Source organism: Nylanderia fulva, unplaced genomic scaffold, assembly GCF_048542155.1.
Source record: "Nylanderia fulva isolate GAGA-0341 unplaced genomic scaffold, ASM4854215v1 Scaffold188, whole genome shotgun sequence".
Classification (NCBI taxonomy): domain Eukaryota; kingdom Metazoa; phylum Arthropoda; class Insecta; order Hymenoptera; family Formicidae; genus Nylanderia; species Nylanderia fulva.
This window is the reverse complement of record NW_028190140.1, coordinates 21,482-38,722: the sequence shown is the minus strand read 5'-3', so window position 1 is coordinate 38,722 and position 17,241 is coordinate 21,482. Positions and strand designations below refer to the sequence as shown.

Here is a 17,241-nt window from a genome sequence, read left to right as displayed (position 1 = left end):
TCTGTTCGGGTGTATACGGGGCCGTATACTCTCGCTCGATGCCTCTCTTGTCCGTGTACTCATTGAATGCTTGATTCTTGTACTCGAGACCGTTGTCCGATCGTAACACTCGTATGTTTCTTCCAAGCTTGTTCTCTATGAGCCGATCGAGTTTCTTGAACTTCTCTAGCACCTCGTTTTTGTGTTTGAGAAAATACGCGTACCGAAAATTTGTCGCATCGTCCTTGAACACGACCATGAATCGAGATCCTCCGACCGATTCCACTGACATCGGCCCGCATACATCTAAATGTATGACCTCGCCGGGCTCCATGTCCGCACGCACACGCGTCTTCTTGAACGCCTTCCGCTGGGATTTGCCCTCCTGACAGGCTCCGCAGAAATCTTCCGCCCCGTCAGTAATCTCGATGCCGTCGATGAGCTTCTCGCTCACCAGTTTACGCATTGCTCGAACGTTCACGTGTCCGAGTCGCTCGTGCCACGTCAGAAAACTCGTTTTTGCAACGCTCGCTTCGTTTTCGTCCTTTGCGCACTTTGTTTTGAATAGCATCCGATATAAATTGTTTGTTTGTATTACACCGTAACCGACGGTGAAGCCTCGGTTGTCGAACTTTACGTATTCATCGAAAAAGTACACCCCGATTTTCTTTTTCGCGCACGCGCCGACCGAAAATAGATTTTTCTTCAGTTCCGGTACGTAAAGAACTGTCTTGATATGCGATGCTATCCATTTCCCGTTCACGAACTTCTCGATGTCGACCGTACCGACTCCCAATGCGTAACATACTTTATCGTCTCCGAGGGCGACTTCGTGCTCTCCCTTCGGCAACTCGCGAAAGTCACGCAACCACTCGCGTCGGAACGTCATGTGCTGCGACGCTCCGCTGTCTGAAATCCAGCAGTCTTTCTTATCGGCTTTCAGTATCGCGCGCGCCAAGTCTGTCGGTATCTCGCCGAACCCGCTTTTACCGGCACTGCTTTTCCCGCTCTTGACAACAAAGGCACAATTGCTCGATTCACCCGTACCACGATTCCCCTCCTTTTTGTCCTTTTTGCACTTGCGCGCAAAATGTCCGAGCCCCTGACACCGAAAACACCGCACTTTCTTTTTATCTTTTCTTTCTTTAATGTCTTTACTGTCCTTTTTATTTTTCGCTTCTCGCGAACTCGCACTCGATTTCGATTTTTCTTTTGATTTCTTCGAAATCACGAACGCACTTTCACTTTCGTCGTTCTCTGTCATTCTTGCTTCTTCTCGAAGCAACCGCTCTTCCAGGTTCCGCAACGTCTGCATATCCGGCGGCATGTTGTCCCACGCTGTCTGAAATGTCGCGAACTTCGGCGTCAGACTCCCCAGGATCTTCGCCATGATCGCCGTATCGGTCACCGTTTTGCCCACGTCGAGCAACTGCGCTGCCATATTTTGCACTTTTGTAATATGCTGCGTTATCGAATCGCTTGCATTCATGCGATATTCGTATAAACGTGTCGACAGCAACAGCTTATTCGATGCCGATTTCTGTTCATGGATTCGCGCTAATTTTTCCACATTTCACACGCGGTTTCACACGTTAACATTGGCCTCTTTTGTTCCGGCTCAAGTGTCAAGCTTAACAAATACATCGCGTTCGCGTTCTGTACTGACCACGTTTCACGCGCGGCAGCCGCTTCCGGTATCGGCTTCGAGCCATTTACAATATCCCATAACCGATGGGCCATAAATAACGTCCGCATCTCGAATTTCCAACTCTGGTAATCCGTACCATCGAATTTTGTGATGTTCTTTACTGAGATTGCCTCAGCCATCGCGGATTACTTTTTGCTCGCACACCGCGTCGAATTCACTCGCGAACACGATGCCAATATGGCCGCCCCGTGCAGTCTCACGTGTCTCTACCAGCGCTTTTCACGCACCACGTTTTTCACTCACTAGCGATTTTCTCTCTTTCGCGCGATCCACTCGCGCGCTCGACAACTCAACGACTCACACTCGTCCTCATAAACGCCTCGCAGTCAGCGTGACTGGGCCCATAACCTATTGAGGTAAACCGATTGGAAGGCGAGAAGGAAAGTCTCTGAGGAGAATTGTCGAGCAGGTTGAGAAAATAGTTCACTTTTTTTTTCTTTCGGAATAATAGTGAAAATAAACTTTATTTCTCTAACTCGTTGCTTGTGTACAAAAAAATATATAAAGAATAATATAAAGACCGAGATTCCGACTGTATGATAATAGCGTGCTCTCTCTCGCGAACTGCCGAACACGAAGTGAAGAACGGAAGCCGGACACGCGCGCTTTCGAGCCCTTTACGCTAGTCTCGGACTCTTATTCGCCGAGTGTTCGCCCGTTTCTGATTGGGCGATCGCGCCTCTCATCCGACCCGCAACGAATCACCTTAATAAAGGCAATAAAGAGTAAAGTTGTTAAATGTAATACTTGTTCAAAGCTTTTTTATCATCCAGGATGTGTAAGTAAGCATAAAATTCTAGATAGAAATCAAGAATACGTGCTGTGTAAAGGACCATTTGTGGAGTTTTTGATCGATAGTGAGAAAGAAACAATCATGAAGAAAACACCGGCGGCGGGAGGAAAAGATAGAACATTATCTACAGGATCTACAGGACCGTCCACAAGCGGTGGTATTCAAGGGTTAGGCATTGACGTAAAAGTAGACTGGATCATTAAAGCTGTAAAAGAAATAAAAAATGAAATGACCTGTAAAAATGAAATTAAAAGTATGATTAAAGAAGCACTTCATGAAGAACTAGGAAGTATTAAACAAGAAATAGAAAATTTGAAGAAGATGATGCAAGAAGTAGCAGGTGGCTCAAAGGAAGGATTGCAGAGGACCTACAGTGAAGCGGTAAAAAATAAGAAGAAAGAAAACATTATAATTGTGCAACCGAAGAGGGAGCAGGAAAGTGAAACTACCAAAAAATTGGTGAAAGAGAAGATAGATATAAAGAAGCTGGAAGTGGGAATATCAAAGTTGAAGAAAGGAAATAAAGGATCGATTATTCTCGGATGTGAGAGCGAGGGAGAAATGGAAAAGCTGAGGGATACAGTACGTGAGAAGCTAGGTGACGATTTCAAGGTCACAGAACCGAAAGGAGTAAAACCAAAAATAAAGGCTGTAAATGTTGGAAAAGAAGAAATGCAGATGGATGATGAAGCCTTAATTGACACAATCAAAAAACAAAATAAAATTGACGAAGAACTCCACATAAAAATAGTAAAGAGAATGGCCAAAGGTAACGAAAATTCTCGTGCTGGAAGTGGAAGAAAAGAAGACGGTTCCTTAATAATGGAGGTAGATGAAATTGCCCATGAGCTGATGCTGAAAAAAGAAAAAATAAATATCGGATGGAGGAAATATCCTGTGTTTGAACATTACAGTGTTAAGAGATGCTTTAAATGTTGGGGTTACTATCATACCCATACAGCACAGATTATTGCAATTATATTGCAGCAACGTTGCAATGTTGCAAGTTGCAATGCAACATTATAAAGACATTGCAGAGATATAGGTGCACAAAATTCCAGCACACTTGTAGCAACATGACATTAATATTTCGGAAATATTGCATGTAATCCAAATTCTATAATTTATATATTGTAATATATATACATGTACCCAGCAAACACCAAATTACAGCTATATAATTGTTAGTTGTAATTCCCACTCAAAAATGGAAAATTACAACTAACAATTATATAACTGTAACTTGGTATTTGCTGGGTATAATACTGTAATAAAATAATTTTTTGCAATATTGTACAATAAAAGATGTTAACGATAATCAATAATTTTATTAAATCATTGGCTTAAATTTCTGCGCCGAACGCTCTGCGCAATACATGTGTGCGTGTATAGTAGGCGCCGGCTTCGCTACGTAGTAGACGTAGACCGTTGCAACTCGTGGTTATCACGTGTACAGTAACTCGCATTGACTTGTTTTGCTGTGTAAAGGAAAAGGTAAGCATTTTTTTGATAATACTATGTTTAATTATAACGATATACTATAAAGTTAAAAATCTATATTTCGTAATTATAAAAGAGAATTACTTGTCCCAAAGTTAATAAGAACCTATAACCTCTATAACCTCAAGGAGACTGAGACTGATTGGGAAAGTAAAAACTATATATTTATTTATGATATATCTTCGTATATTTTTTAAGTGAATATTTTTGCTTTATTTAATTTTCTATTTTGCTATGGGATATATGTACATATCTCTATGATACAGTAATATGAAACTATAGATACTTTAGAGGTAAATATAGGCAGCAGTTAAAATAAATAATTATAATACATAAAAAGTAATATAATATATATAAATCTGTAGCTAGTGCTTTATGTGTGTATATTTTATATTATCATTTCTTACTTGTGATGAGTGTTTCAACTATTTATACAGTTCGCACTGTGCATATACATTTGTCGCATTGCAGATAATATGTATTTGTATATTGTGAAATAGAAAACCAGAAAGAAAGCAAGAAATATTGAAATAAGAAAATATATAAAGGCACATAATAGATAAATATAATTATTACTGTTCTAATCAAGTTGAAATTTTGAGAGGATATATGTGATTTTGTCTCTAGAATAAGCATATGTTTTTGTATTATGTGTAATAGTACAAACAACACATTATATACAAATAAATATAGGCAAATTAATCTGTTTTTATATTAAAATATTTTTACTATATTGTTTCAGAGAATATTACTAAACATTTTGGCAAGGAGGATTCTACGTATAATATCTTGAGTAATACGTACATACTTTTGATATATTTATGTAGGTGAGGTTTTATGTAAGTATATGAATTTTAATATTATTTTATTTTTACAGATCCTTAACAGGAAAGGAAAATCAGCCTCGTTAAGTTTATAATATTTATAATGCTCTTTCTAAGTTTTTTTTATGTTCAATGATTTACTTTATTTGTTTTAACATAATTCCTTATCTTTATTTTTAAGTTCTCTTAACTGAAAACAAACTATGTTTTAAGGCTCAAATGTTATGTTTGGAATTATATAGTTTATGGTTCAAACTCTACGTCGTTACTATCTTTAAGTTTCTTTATAGCTAGTGGGCAATTAATGCTAGCCCATACGCCAAATTTAAAATTATCTTTAAGTTTCGATTAATCGATTGTGATTATATTTATGATTATATAATCAACTGTGATTAATATTTATTTATTGTGATTATATATAATCGACTGTGATTATATTTATTTGTGATTACATTGCAATAAACAAAAATATAGATAACATTTAACTACAACGTATTTTCATTAATGATTTATTTACATTTATATACCTGTATATGCAACATTAGTTTATGGTTGCAATAACAATGCATTATTGCAAACTCATAACATTGCAATATTGTTGTAATATTTTGTTGCAATCTTCCAAAAAGCGGACATTTTAACATTGCTGCAATTCAACAGCAATGATGTAGCAACATTTTGCAGTGAATTTACAATATTGCAATATTGCGGTGAAAGATTGTTGTAATGTTTTTGCAATCTATCGGTGCTGTATGGGTATTGCTAAAAATTGTAAACGAGAAGAAACATGTCATAAATGTGCTGGAAATCATAAAGCAAGTGACTGTAAGGTAACGAAGATGAGGTGTGTAAATTGTATGTACAAAAGTAAAACGTACAACTTAAAGATAAATGACGAACATGATGCGTTAAGCAGAAAATGTCCGACTTTCACCAGAGCACTAGAGGAGGAGAAAAAAAGAACGGGCTGGGAGTCCACTAAGTAGCAATCATGGATGGAATCAATTGTATACACGAACTCGCAGAGTGTGATGGCGCACAAAGATGAAATTCAAGACTATATGACGAAGATGAATCTTGCAGTCGTGGCGTTGTCGGAGACTAGGCTCATTGCGGAAATAGAAGACAGTGAAGTGAATGCGCCGGGATATAGTTTAGTTAGATGCGATGGGGAAAATAGAAACACAGGAGGCGTAATGACTTACATAAGAAATGATATCAAATATGAGGTAATAGTTAAAGAAAAAATAGTCTCTAACTGTTGGTGTGTAGCGATCGAAATGCGAGATAATATACAGGGTGATGCTTTTAACTTGAGACATTCAAATATCTCAAAAAATAAGCACACTACGAAAAAAATGTTAAAAATCAAAATTTTATCATTTCGAGAGGGACATACAATGACGTTAACATCAGACCCCCCACCCCGCCCCCTGGGCAGTGAGGGGGGGGCAAGTTTTAAATGTTAAATGGGAACCCCTATTTTTTATTGCATATTTGGAATCTTTGGCTAAAAACACATACAATTTATCTGAAACATTTTTTTCGATTCATGATAGATGGCGCTGTAATCGACGAAATTCAATTTCTTTGATTTTTCTTACTGAGAACCCATGCTTACGATTTTACAATACATTAACAATAAAAATACCACGTTTTCATTGTTAATACTCGAAATTAATCTTAAAACAAACTTTTCATTATTTTTTATTACTCATTAATTACTTCTCAAGAAACTTACTTTTAGCGTAACCCAGGAACAACGACGTGGACGTAGCAGTTTTCTGTTCCCTTCGGGGTGCTTGATTAACGTGAGTCCCCTCGCCTCTCACGATTCGGAGTACTCAGGGAATCATCTTTTAATTAAAAAAGGTGCTCAAAGTGATGACCTTCGACTTCGATGCACTTGTTAAGTTCTGGCGTATTTTAGAGATCAGACGAGGCCTACAAATTAAGTCTAATTGTATAAGAAAAAATTGAAATGGTTTTATCGAGGCAACTTGAATGGTCCAAAGTACCGAGACATTTTGGAAAATGAACTGCCAATATTACTTGAAGACTTGAGCTTAGAAATACGACAGAACATGTGGTTTCAACATGATGGTTGTCTGGCACACTATTCGGTGGGAGCACGAGAAGTTTTTGATCATGATTTCAATGGTCGCTGGATCGGTAGAGCTGGTCCGGTAAATTGGCCTGCTAGATCACCAGATCTTACTTCACCAGATTTTTTTTTGTGGGGCTATCTCAAAGACAAAGTGTACAAAAAAGAACCAACAACACGTGAGAATATGATTGACCGAATCAGAAATGCATGTGCTGAAATTCAAGGAGATACACTCATCAGTTGTGTACGTTCATTTGAATTGCGGATTAACAAGTGCATTGAAGTCGAAGGTCATCACTTTGAGCACCTTCTTTAATTGAAAGATGATTCCCTGAGTACTCCGAATCGTGAGAGGCGAGGGGACTCACGTTAATCAAGCACCCCGAAGGGAACAGAAAACTGCTACGTCCACGTCGTTGTTCCTGGGTTACGCTAAAAGTAAGTTTCTTGAGAAGTAATTAATGAGTAATAAAAAATAATGAGAAGTTTGTTTTAAGATTAATTTCGAGTATTAACAATGAAAACGTGGTATTTTTATTGTTAATGTATTGCAAAATCGTAAGCATGGGTTCTCAGTAAGAAAAATCAAAGAAATTGAATTTCGTCGATTACAGCGCCATCTATCATGAATCGAAAAAAATGTTTTAGACAAATTGTATGTGTTTTTAGCCAAAGATTCCGAATATGCAATAAAAAATAGGGGTTCCCATTTAAGATTTAAAACTTGCCCCCCCTCACTGCCCAGGGGGCGGGGTGGGGGGTCTGATTTTAACGTCATTGTATGTCCTCCTCGAAATAATAAAATTTTGATTTTTAACATTTTTTTCGTAGTGTGCTTATTTTTTGAGATATTTGAATGTCTCAAGTTAAAAGCATCACCCTGTATATAAAGGAGTAATTATAGTAGTGTACCATTCACCGAGCGCGTCGGATGGTGATTTCTTAAGATTTATAGAGGATGTAGTGGACCGTTTAGTAGCGAAAGGGCAATGCATCATGTTGGGTGATTTTAATATAAACTTAATGACGGAAGTGTTTTATGCTAAAAAGCTAGTAAATGAGATGTTGTGTTTGGGCTGCAACGTCTTTTCCTGTGCCGAAACGCCAAGTTCGGACAGGGGAGCGTTCAATTTAAAGATTCTCCAAGTTTCACTAATAAACGGTAAAAAATCGGTATCAGAAGAGTTAATTCTACGCACTTAGGGGCGTTCATTAACTCACGGTACAGTTGGGCGCCAGGCGCGTGTGAACGCGCCACGATAATACTGTGAACGGTACTTAACGTCACTTTTCCAAAAGTCATACAGAGTCGCGGGTCTATAGGAGTGATGGGTCTATGGTTGAGAGAGAGGTATAGAGAGACATACAATGGTGTTAGAGTTTGACAGGTATATATATTTGACACTTAGGAAATACAATTTGACATCGGATACATACAATAGAACAATAAAATTATGTAACAAACAGTAAGATATAACTAGCGGTAGCGAATCGAAAATAGAATATAATAAAATCTGTGAGTAACGGTATTTTCGGAATTGACTTAGAAAATCAGTAGTAATTATCCACGGTGAAACATTCTATGTACTTTCGCGACAACAATATACAAGCGGAATAACAAATACAAAATCAGTAAACGTTATGATGGTCTAACTTATTTTCGCGGGCACGCGGAATAGACAGAGGTCACAATGCGATATTCTGACACACGGCACGGTATGAAAAAAACGAGATAAAAAAACTAGATGACGGAGATTTCGTGATTCTCTCGCACGACTCTCTCGCCGAGTCGAGAACAAGGAAATAGTTCACAAACTCGCGAAGACGGCTACACGCAAATCCCGAAAATCTAATAATCGAGCTAATAAAAAAAAACGTGACTCTGAATATTTCGGTAACCTGAATTTACGATAATTATTTCCGAGACGATAGACTGTCGGCGGCACTTTTCGGAGAGGGCTCTCTTCGCGAAACGCAAGTCGGCTGGCCCCGCGATACGATATCCCGAAAAACGAAAAGAGAGAGACCGCTCTCTCACACACAAGACGGTACGAAAAATGAGAAAGTACGGTACTCACGATAATCACGGTATACGATCAATCTGTACGGTACCAACCAACACGTAACTACGACTACTCGAGAGGCGGCTTACAGTTCAGGCGGTGAAATTGAGTCCTGGAATCGTCTTGTGGAGTCCTGGAGGCACCCTCTCTTGGCTACGGCACACCGAACAGTGGAGAGCCGGGCCTCGCGCCTCTCGGTACCCTCTTTTTCGCGCCGATCTTTTGCGCATCCCTCGATGATAGGGTCGATGGCGGGGGCCCTAAGGTCTCCCCCCGCCTCCTCCTTTAGCTGAGGTAATTCTTACGCCGGTAATGTATCGCTGGTCGACAGGATTTTCCTCCGGGTTTCTTCCCGCGGCCTCTCTCCTTCGGGAACAAACGGGAGGCTGGCCGGGCCCTCCGCAGTCCCCCTTCAGGATCGGCCCCGTGGTCTATTTGGCTCCCGGAGTCCTCTCGGTATCTATAATATTCCAACGCCTAGATTCTGCGCCAGATATATCAAATTAAATTACGAATATTTGATACTTAACTGCGCGAGGTCCCGCGCTCTCTCTCTCTCTTATGCTCGCTCCATCCTCCTTTCGCGCTGCGGTATTCCGGCATCCTCCTTCTCTCTCTTGCTTAACATGTCTCTCTCCGGCCGCTCTCTCGAGCCGTCCTTGTCGCTCTACCTGTGAACCGCGTCGCACGCGCATCGACATGCCGATGCTGCGTGCAACGGCGATTCTCGCAAAAAATACGGTAATACGGAATACGAAAACCGACGGATCGCACCCTCCCCGAAATGAGGGGCGCTCCAGGTCTCCGCGACCTACCCGATCGGGCGTTTTCGCCCTTGTGACGGCGCTCCAAAAGCGTCACGTCACAACTCCCCCCTCCTAGGGGAGGACCGAGGAGGTCTCGCTACGAACCCTTCACCTGCCGCCTCTCCGGCAGATTCTCTTTCACATGCTTAAAAAAAAATCGAAAACGGTAGTCCGCCCTGTATCTCCCTGACTGCCCCGACAGCAACCTCGCGACATATTCTTTTCCCGTCCGCGCTCTCAAACCTCGCATGAGCCGCTCCGCGACCTCGCGATAGGGGGAAATTAGGAAAAAGGAAATAAAGAATACTCTGATTCCAATACTATGGGTTTATTTCCCTCATTGGCCCTCGTCCATTATACACACAATTCTCCAAAAAAACAAACACAAAATAAAAATAAAAGAAAAATATGCGGAAAGAGAGAAAAAAAAAAATCGAACAACCAAAAAGAAGAAGAAAAACAAAGAACGAAAACAAAGAAAAGAGGTATATATAAAAAAAAAACTCCTCGCTCGTCTCCGCGGCCCCCGCGACGTCCTTATATAGACTTCCCGTCCGTGTCACGGGCCCACGGCCACCCGTCCCGCGTCGGCGAGTCCTCGCGCGCCGGCGATGGCATTCGGGGTGCTCGCGGTCCTCGCTCGGCCGTACACGGCTCTGCCCTGCGGTAGTTTGGGCCGCAGCGGGGGCATTGGCGTAGAGTTACGCCCCGCCACCCGCACCCATAGCAGAAATCGTGCGTGCGCCCCAACGGGCAGGCCGTGTATGCGTGGGCCTGGTTGCCACAGTTCCAGCACCCTCGCTGGAGTTCGCGGGCCGGCATCCCTCGGGGAGACCGAGTGCGCTGCACTCGGCCGGAGCGCACCCTCGGGGTTCGCCCCGGAGATGTCGCCCGCTCCGTCGTCCGCGGCGCTGGAGGTGTTCGCGGCTCGGGCTCCACCCGCGGCTCGTCGGGCGTCTGAACCGGAGTTTCCGGAACTCCCGCACCACCGCCCCCTCGGTAGTGTATACGGCCTCATGGTACTGTCTGGCCGTATCCTCCATGTCGGGCCAGAAGCCCTCGTCGTGCTCCTCGATGAAGGCCGCGACCTCGGGGTGCCGCCTCCAGAAGTTCCGCAGCAGCGTCCGGGCTGCAACCCGTCCGTAACATTTAAACGGCATCTACAAAACGGTATCCGGAACGTGATAAGCTTTAAGGTCCTTAATGTGCCATTCGCCTGCAGGGGGTCCCGTCCAGTTGCGCTAATTCGTACACAACTGGAGAGATCACCCGCGCTATCCTATATGGTCCCTGAAACTTGTGAGCCAATTTCGCCGCGATCCTCTCCGCGGCGGACGATAAAACGTGTTGTCGTTTCAGTACCAGGTCTCCCTACCCGAAATCTTTTATCCCGTCTACGTAAATTGTAGTGGGAGGCCTGTTTCTCGTACGCTTTATTTAAATTCTCGACTACCCATTCTCTCAATGACTGTAATTTCCGCATCCTATCTGCCCACTTCGCGGTATCTTCGGCGGTAACTTCGGTAGCTTGCTGAGTGCGCCTACTCAGGGAGTAGACCGGTACTAATTCCCGCCCCAAATTCAAGAAAGCGGGAGACGCGCCTAACGACGAATGACATGCGGTATTGTAAGCGAACCGAAATTCGGGAAGGTGTTCGTCCCATTCTCGATGATCTTTATCTATGAACGAGATTATCATCGTTTTAAGAATTCGATTCACTAGCTCTACGGGGTTAGCCTGGGGGTGGTATGGCGGTACGGTAGTGTGCGTTAGATTGTATTCTTCCGCGAACGTCTTCAGGACTTTATTTATAAATTCGGTACCGTTATCGGTCAACAAAAATCGCGGCGCGCCCCATCGGGATATCACTAAATCCTCGAGGGCCTCGCTAATTTTACTCCCGTTGGCCGCTCTTAGGGCCTTGCATTCGACCCACTTTGTAAATAAATCCTGTATCACCAAAAGATACTGAAATCCAGCCTTGCTACGGGGCAGCGGACCCACGATATCGGCCGCGACTACGGTCCACGGGCCGCGGTGCGACGTCCCATCAGACCCGCCGGACCTGCTTGATCCACCTTTGTCCGTTGACACAAATCGCAATCTCGCACATAAGCGGTAACTTCCCGAAACAAATTCGGCCAAAAATACGATACGGCCACGCGCTGATAAGTTTTTTCCACCCCCAAGTGTCCCGCCTGCGGCATGTCATGCGACTCCCTTAGGGCTTCTATACGGTATTCCTTCGGTAGTACAAGTTTCCATCGGTCTAAGTCCTCCACGATATCCGAAATTACGCGCTTCGGTCTCAAAAAATACAGTCTACCGTCCAGCACCTTCCATTGCGTGAACTTATTTGGGGTTTCGATAACCTCCCTCAATCGCTTTCGGTACCATTCGTCCGTAATATTCTCTACATCTACGGTCTCTATCGCGGCATTCACCAAAGCGTTAGTGGGCTCGGTATACGGTATCATGTCGGTATCTTCCCCCTCGTACATTCGCGATAGGGCATCCGGTACATGATGCAGCGCTCCCTTACGATGTATGACCTCGTAGTCATACTCCAATAATTCCAACGCCCATCTTGCCAATCTACCCGTCGGGTTCTTTAAATTATGTAGCCAGCGTAGGCTACTATGGTCGGTAACTACCGTAAAGCGGTATCCTTCGAGGTACGGCCGAAACTTCTTAATCGCCCATACGACCGCTAAGCATTCCTGTTCGGTAACCGTGTACCTCGTTTCGGGATCTGCCAGTGCTCTACTCGCGAACGCTATCACTCTTTCTTCCCCGTCTATCATTTGCGTTAACACCGCGCCTAATCCCACCGAACTCGCGTCTGTCTGCAGCACGAACGGTATCTCGAAGTCTGGACAAGCCAGAGTCGGTGCGGTAACTAAATGATCTCGGATCTCCTGAAAGGCGCGATCCTGATCATCCCCCCATTCCCAGCGCCTGCCCTTCTTCAACAGACGCGTTATAGGCTCGCTGAGCGTCGCGAACTGCGGTATAAAGCGACGGTACCAAGATGACATCCCCATAAACCTCCTTAACTGCTTGATATTTCGCGGCGCGGGATATTCCAAGATCGGTCGCGTCTTTTCGGGATCCACGGTAAGGCCCTCTCGTTGCACGATAAATCCTAAATAACGCACCTGAGAGCGGCAAAATTCGCACTTGTCCGGGTTAACTGTAAGTCCGGCGGTAACTATTTTATCTAACACTTTCTTCAACCAAATCATGTGTTCCTCGAATGTAGGCGTAACTATCACTATATCATCTAGGTACGCGAACGCGTGCGGTTCCATTTCGGGCCCTATCAACCGGTCTAATAAGCGTTGGAAGGTAGCCGGAGCCCCCGTAAGACCATATGGCATTCGCGTAAAATGATATAATCCCATCCCTGGGACACTAAAAGCGGTAATTTCTCGACTGTTCTTTGCCAACGGTGTCTGAAAGTATGCCTGACTTAAATCGATTGTCGAGATGTATTTTGCCGACCGTAACTTGTCCAAAATTCCGTTCATGTTTGGTAACGGATACGCGTCTTTCTTTGATACCCCGTTAACCTTGCGAAAATCTAAACAAAAGCGGTATTTACCGGTCGGCTTTTTCACCATTACGATCGGATTCGACCACTCGCTATAGGATGGCTCAATAATTCCCGTCGCGAGCATTTTCTCGGTCTCCGCCCGTATTGCTTCCTGCACTTTCGGCGATACTACATAGCAGCGTTGCTTAATCGGGGGGCTCGAACCCACATCTATCGTGTGTTCGGTTAATGCGGTAACTCCGGGGGTGTCTGAGACTGGCGGTAACGTTCGTAAAAAAAATTCTAAACTTTGTTCTTGTTTGGGCGTCAAGTCGGATAATCCACAGCACGAAATCCCCTGCGTACTTTCCGTAGTGAGGCGGTACCGGATGTGTGGCGATTGCGAAAAATGCCATTCGTTTGTGGCGAAATCTATTACTATTCCAAATTTCGTTAAGAAATCAATCCCGAGTATACACGGTACAGCTAAATTCGGTAACAAACCAACGGTAATTTCGCGGCATCTATCCTCTAATTGTATCGGTACAGTGGCCTCGGCTATAATATCCGCGAGCTGACCGTTTGCGGTGCGGATCTGAATCCCTCTAGTACGGGAAGTCGGGATGTTTAGCGCTTCGATTATTTTCATCCCTTCGCGGCCCATTAATGTGCGATTGGACCCCGAGTCCACGAAAGCCGTGAGACTATGGCCGCGTATCGTGACACAGAAGAAACGTAGAGACGGTAATATTTCTTCCCCGACAATAACATACGAATAATTTCGGGTCTCGTTCCTCAAACTCGGAGTCGTAGGGACCCTTTCTACGGGCTCCGGTTCGCGTTTTCCGCACACTTGGTACACGTTTGTACGGTAACGTCCGGTTTCCCGCAGCGGTAACAATACTTTCGGCGCGGTTCCGCGCACCTGCGTGCGCGATGTCCGGTCTTATTGCAGTTCCAGCAGTTTATCGTGCTGGTGTTATCTGCAGCCGGCCTGACGGTATCCCCGGAGACGGTATCCGAAACGGTAGCCGCCGCGTTTACTGGAGCTCCGATATTTGAGGCGGTATTCGCGGTTGTATTTTTCGCGGCCTTTTTTTCTTTGCGAGTGGCGGTCGCGGCCGCAACGGTAATCGGGGCTCGCGTTTTCCCCTTTGGCGCGTGATACCCCAAATCCGGGAAAATAGATTGTTCGGGCGATAAAGGGGGACGGTAATTTTTCTCGGCCAGAAAACTGCGTTCGACTCGCGTTGCCAAATACTCGAGTGTCGAAAAATCCTCGAATTCCTGCCGCCGAATCGTGATTTGCAGCTTCGGCAACATATTGCGATGCGCGAAATTTAGCTGCTCCGCCAGGGGCCACTGCGGAGACATCCGACTTAACAAGGCCCTCAAACACGTCAAATAATCGGCCGCGCTCTCGAATTCTCCCTGCGTTCGTCGGAAAATTTCGTCTCGGAGCGCGTACTGATAATCGGGGTCTCCGAATCTCCCCCTCCAGGCAGTCTCAAAATTCCGCCAATCCCTCCAATTTTCCGCCTCTAACCTCACCCAATATAGTGCGGTATCCGATAAGAACAACGGCAGGCACCTGAACAGATCCGCGTCCGAAATCGGCACTATGGCGCGGGCCTCCTTAAAACGCAACAAAAATGCCTCCGCGTCGCTACCCCGTTTCCCCGAGAAATTCAAATTCCATTTCCGCATGAAGTTGTATGCCTCTGCGGTGGAAGCTCGTCCGGGTCGCGGGTTATTCGCCTCCGGCGCGGGATTGCGGTATCTAACTTGAGGCCTTACGGATTTTCGCTCGACCTCATGAATCCCGTCGAAGGATTCGAATAAGGGAGGTGTGGGGTCAACTGCGGCCCCCTCTTCTAAGGGGTTCCTACTCAGTCGAGGTTCCGATACCCCACTGGAGGTCCCTTCCTCTGTCGACATTTGCCCTCTCGCTATTCCTTCCTCGTACTGTAACAATCGTGCCCTTAAGACCGGTACAATTCCCTGCGTGCTTAGATTCCTATCCGCCAAATGATGTCGCGCTTGACTTTCCGTCAGACTTTGTATCCACTGGTGTGGATCGCTGCCTGGCCTCATCGGTAACTTTAAACGGAACGGTAATAAAATCGGAAAGTTTGAATGCAGTTGAGAGTAAACCGAGCAAAACTGTTAAAAGTGAGTAGTTAATTTACGAAAAGAAAGGAAGAAAACGAAAAAAAAAGTATTCCGCGCTATAAATAAAAAAAATTTTATGAAAGGGAATCTGAAGTAGTACTAAAGTAATAATAAAAATAATAATAAGAGAAGGAAAAAATTATACTTAGGAATAAACTACAATAAAGAATCGAAGTGCCCCGAGAAAAACAAAAGAAATAATAATAATAATCTTATAGGTGACACGAAGTTAAACCCGTATAAGTAAATATTAAAAATAGAAAAAGAAATAATAATAAGTTTGAACAAAAAGGAAAAGAGATGAAAAAAAAAACAAAAAAAATATATATAGGTTCGCTAAGAAATTTCGTGAAGCTAGAATTTAAAACAAAAACAAAAAAAACGATAATGATAAGTCTCGGTATTAAAAAAAAATAATAACTTTCCGTCACGAAGTGAAGATCCTAAAAGGCAAAAAAAAACAAAAAAAAAATATAATAACTCTAACAATATTGAAAGAGGATAATAAAAGAACAAAGCTAAAAAAAACAAAAAAAAATTACTCTAACAATATTCGAGATAAAGGCAGAAGAAAAAAAAGAAAAGGGAAAAAAAAATATAAACTAATAATAAGTAAGGTTAACTCTCAACGGTTGACTCCAGATATCCGAAAAAAGAAAACAAGAAAATAAAAACACGACTATTATTCCAAAAAAAGTAACACGAACGAGAAGAAAAGAAAAAAAATAATAATAGTCAATACGAAGTAAACGATCAGGTTCGGTGTATTTGTCTAGGTCGAAACGGTATCAAGAGGCCAGGGTACTCGCCCTAAGGCTGAGTAACGGTATCCGCGCACAATAAACAAAACAAAAAAATGTATATAACTGAAATTAAAAATATCCACTTGCTCGACTTCTTTAGAAGTCGAGACAAAACCGATACGGAAAGCGAGAAGGCAAAAAAAACAACAAAGTTATCCCTAACAATAATATATTCCTATATTTCCCTCGACTTATTTTCGCTAACGATAATCACCCGTATGGCGGCGAATAACCGAAAATTTCCGGACGGTTACCAAAATAAATGAAACACGGGCGAGAGAAAAAAAAAACCCAAAAGAAAAACGAACAAGCTTAAATATTCAACAGACGAAAGTACTGGAACGGTATTCGGTATCCAGATAGACGGTAACAAAAAAAAAAGAAAAATCGCAAAATGGTCGATATCAGGCCTAAAACGAAAGACAAAGAAGGGAGAAAAAAAAACTGCGAAAAATTGTCGGCACTTTCCCCTCACGAATTATACTAATAGCGTTTTCGATTGGGAAAAAGTTAGTGCGCACCAGTGCGCACTCAGTTCATACGAACACTGGACAAGTTCCATGGGTTGCACTGAATAGTGCAGGTGAAAAAGAACACGCCGAAATTTTCAGTGCCACTTGAGTTGATTAGATTCCGGGAAGAACGAAAAAGTAACCTCGACATCTTGTGTTCAGTTAAGTAATGATTTTTATTATATGTAATTAAATATAGAAGATGATCAAGAATATCACGTATGACAAATATAAAAATTATTCAGAAATAAATATTTTTATCGGCTCTCAATATAAATAATACAATTCGTTTTATTATGAACTCGACTTATTTTATGTTTAATAATGTATGTTATCAACAGACTTTTGGCACACCTATGGGTTCCCCCCTCTCACCGATCATTGCGGATATCACGTTGCAAGATTTGGAGAGTAGAGCGATTGCTGCGATTCCATTGT

General features: G+C 43.1%; 1 protein-coding gene and 1 long non-coding RNA gene across 3 annotated transcripts; both read left to right on the top strand.

The window, feature by feature from the left end:
• Positions 1 to 2,735: 2,735 nt before the first annotated feature.
• On the top strand, positions 2,736 to 5,790 carry LOC146723542 (uncharacterized). The gene is made up of 2 exons (XM_085481637.1): positions 2,736 to 3,430; positions 5,562 to 5,790. Exons 1-2 carry the CDS (start codon positions 2,736 to 2,738, stop codon positions 5,788 to 5,790), a joined length of 924 nt encoding a protein of 307 aa, XP_085337763.1.
• Positions 3,527 to 5,289, top strand: LOC114944213 (uncharacterized). 2 transcript variants are annotated; one of them, XR_003822130.2, is made up of 3 exons: positions 3,527 to 3,974; positions 4,723 to 4,780; positions 4,858 to 5,289. It is a non-coding gene; the product is annotated as an uncharacterized LOC114944213 (long non-coding RNA). The 2 variants fall into 2 exon arrangements; XR_003822131.2 differs by having other exon boundaries at positions 3,551 to 3,974; positions 4,723 to 4,773.
• Positions 5,791 to 17,241: the final 11,451 nt, after the last annotated feature.

What these genes read in the sequence shown, in the direction of transcription:
- LOC146723542 (XM_085481637.1), top strand. Translation starts at nt 2,736, where the DNA reads ATGATTAAAGAAGCACTTCATGAAGAACTAGGAAGTATTAAACAAGAA. An exon ending in AAATGTTGGGGTTACTATCA is followed by an intron (nt 3,431 to 5,561) that starts TACCCATACAGC and finishes GTGCTGTATGGG; the next exon opens with TATTGCTAAAAATTGTAAAC.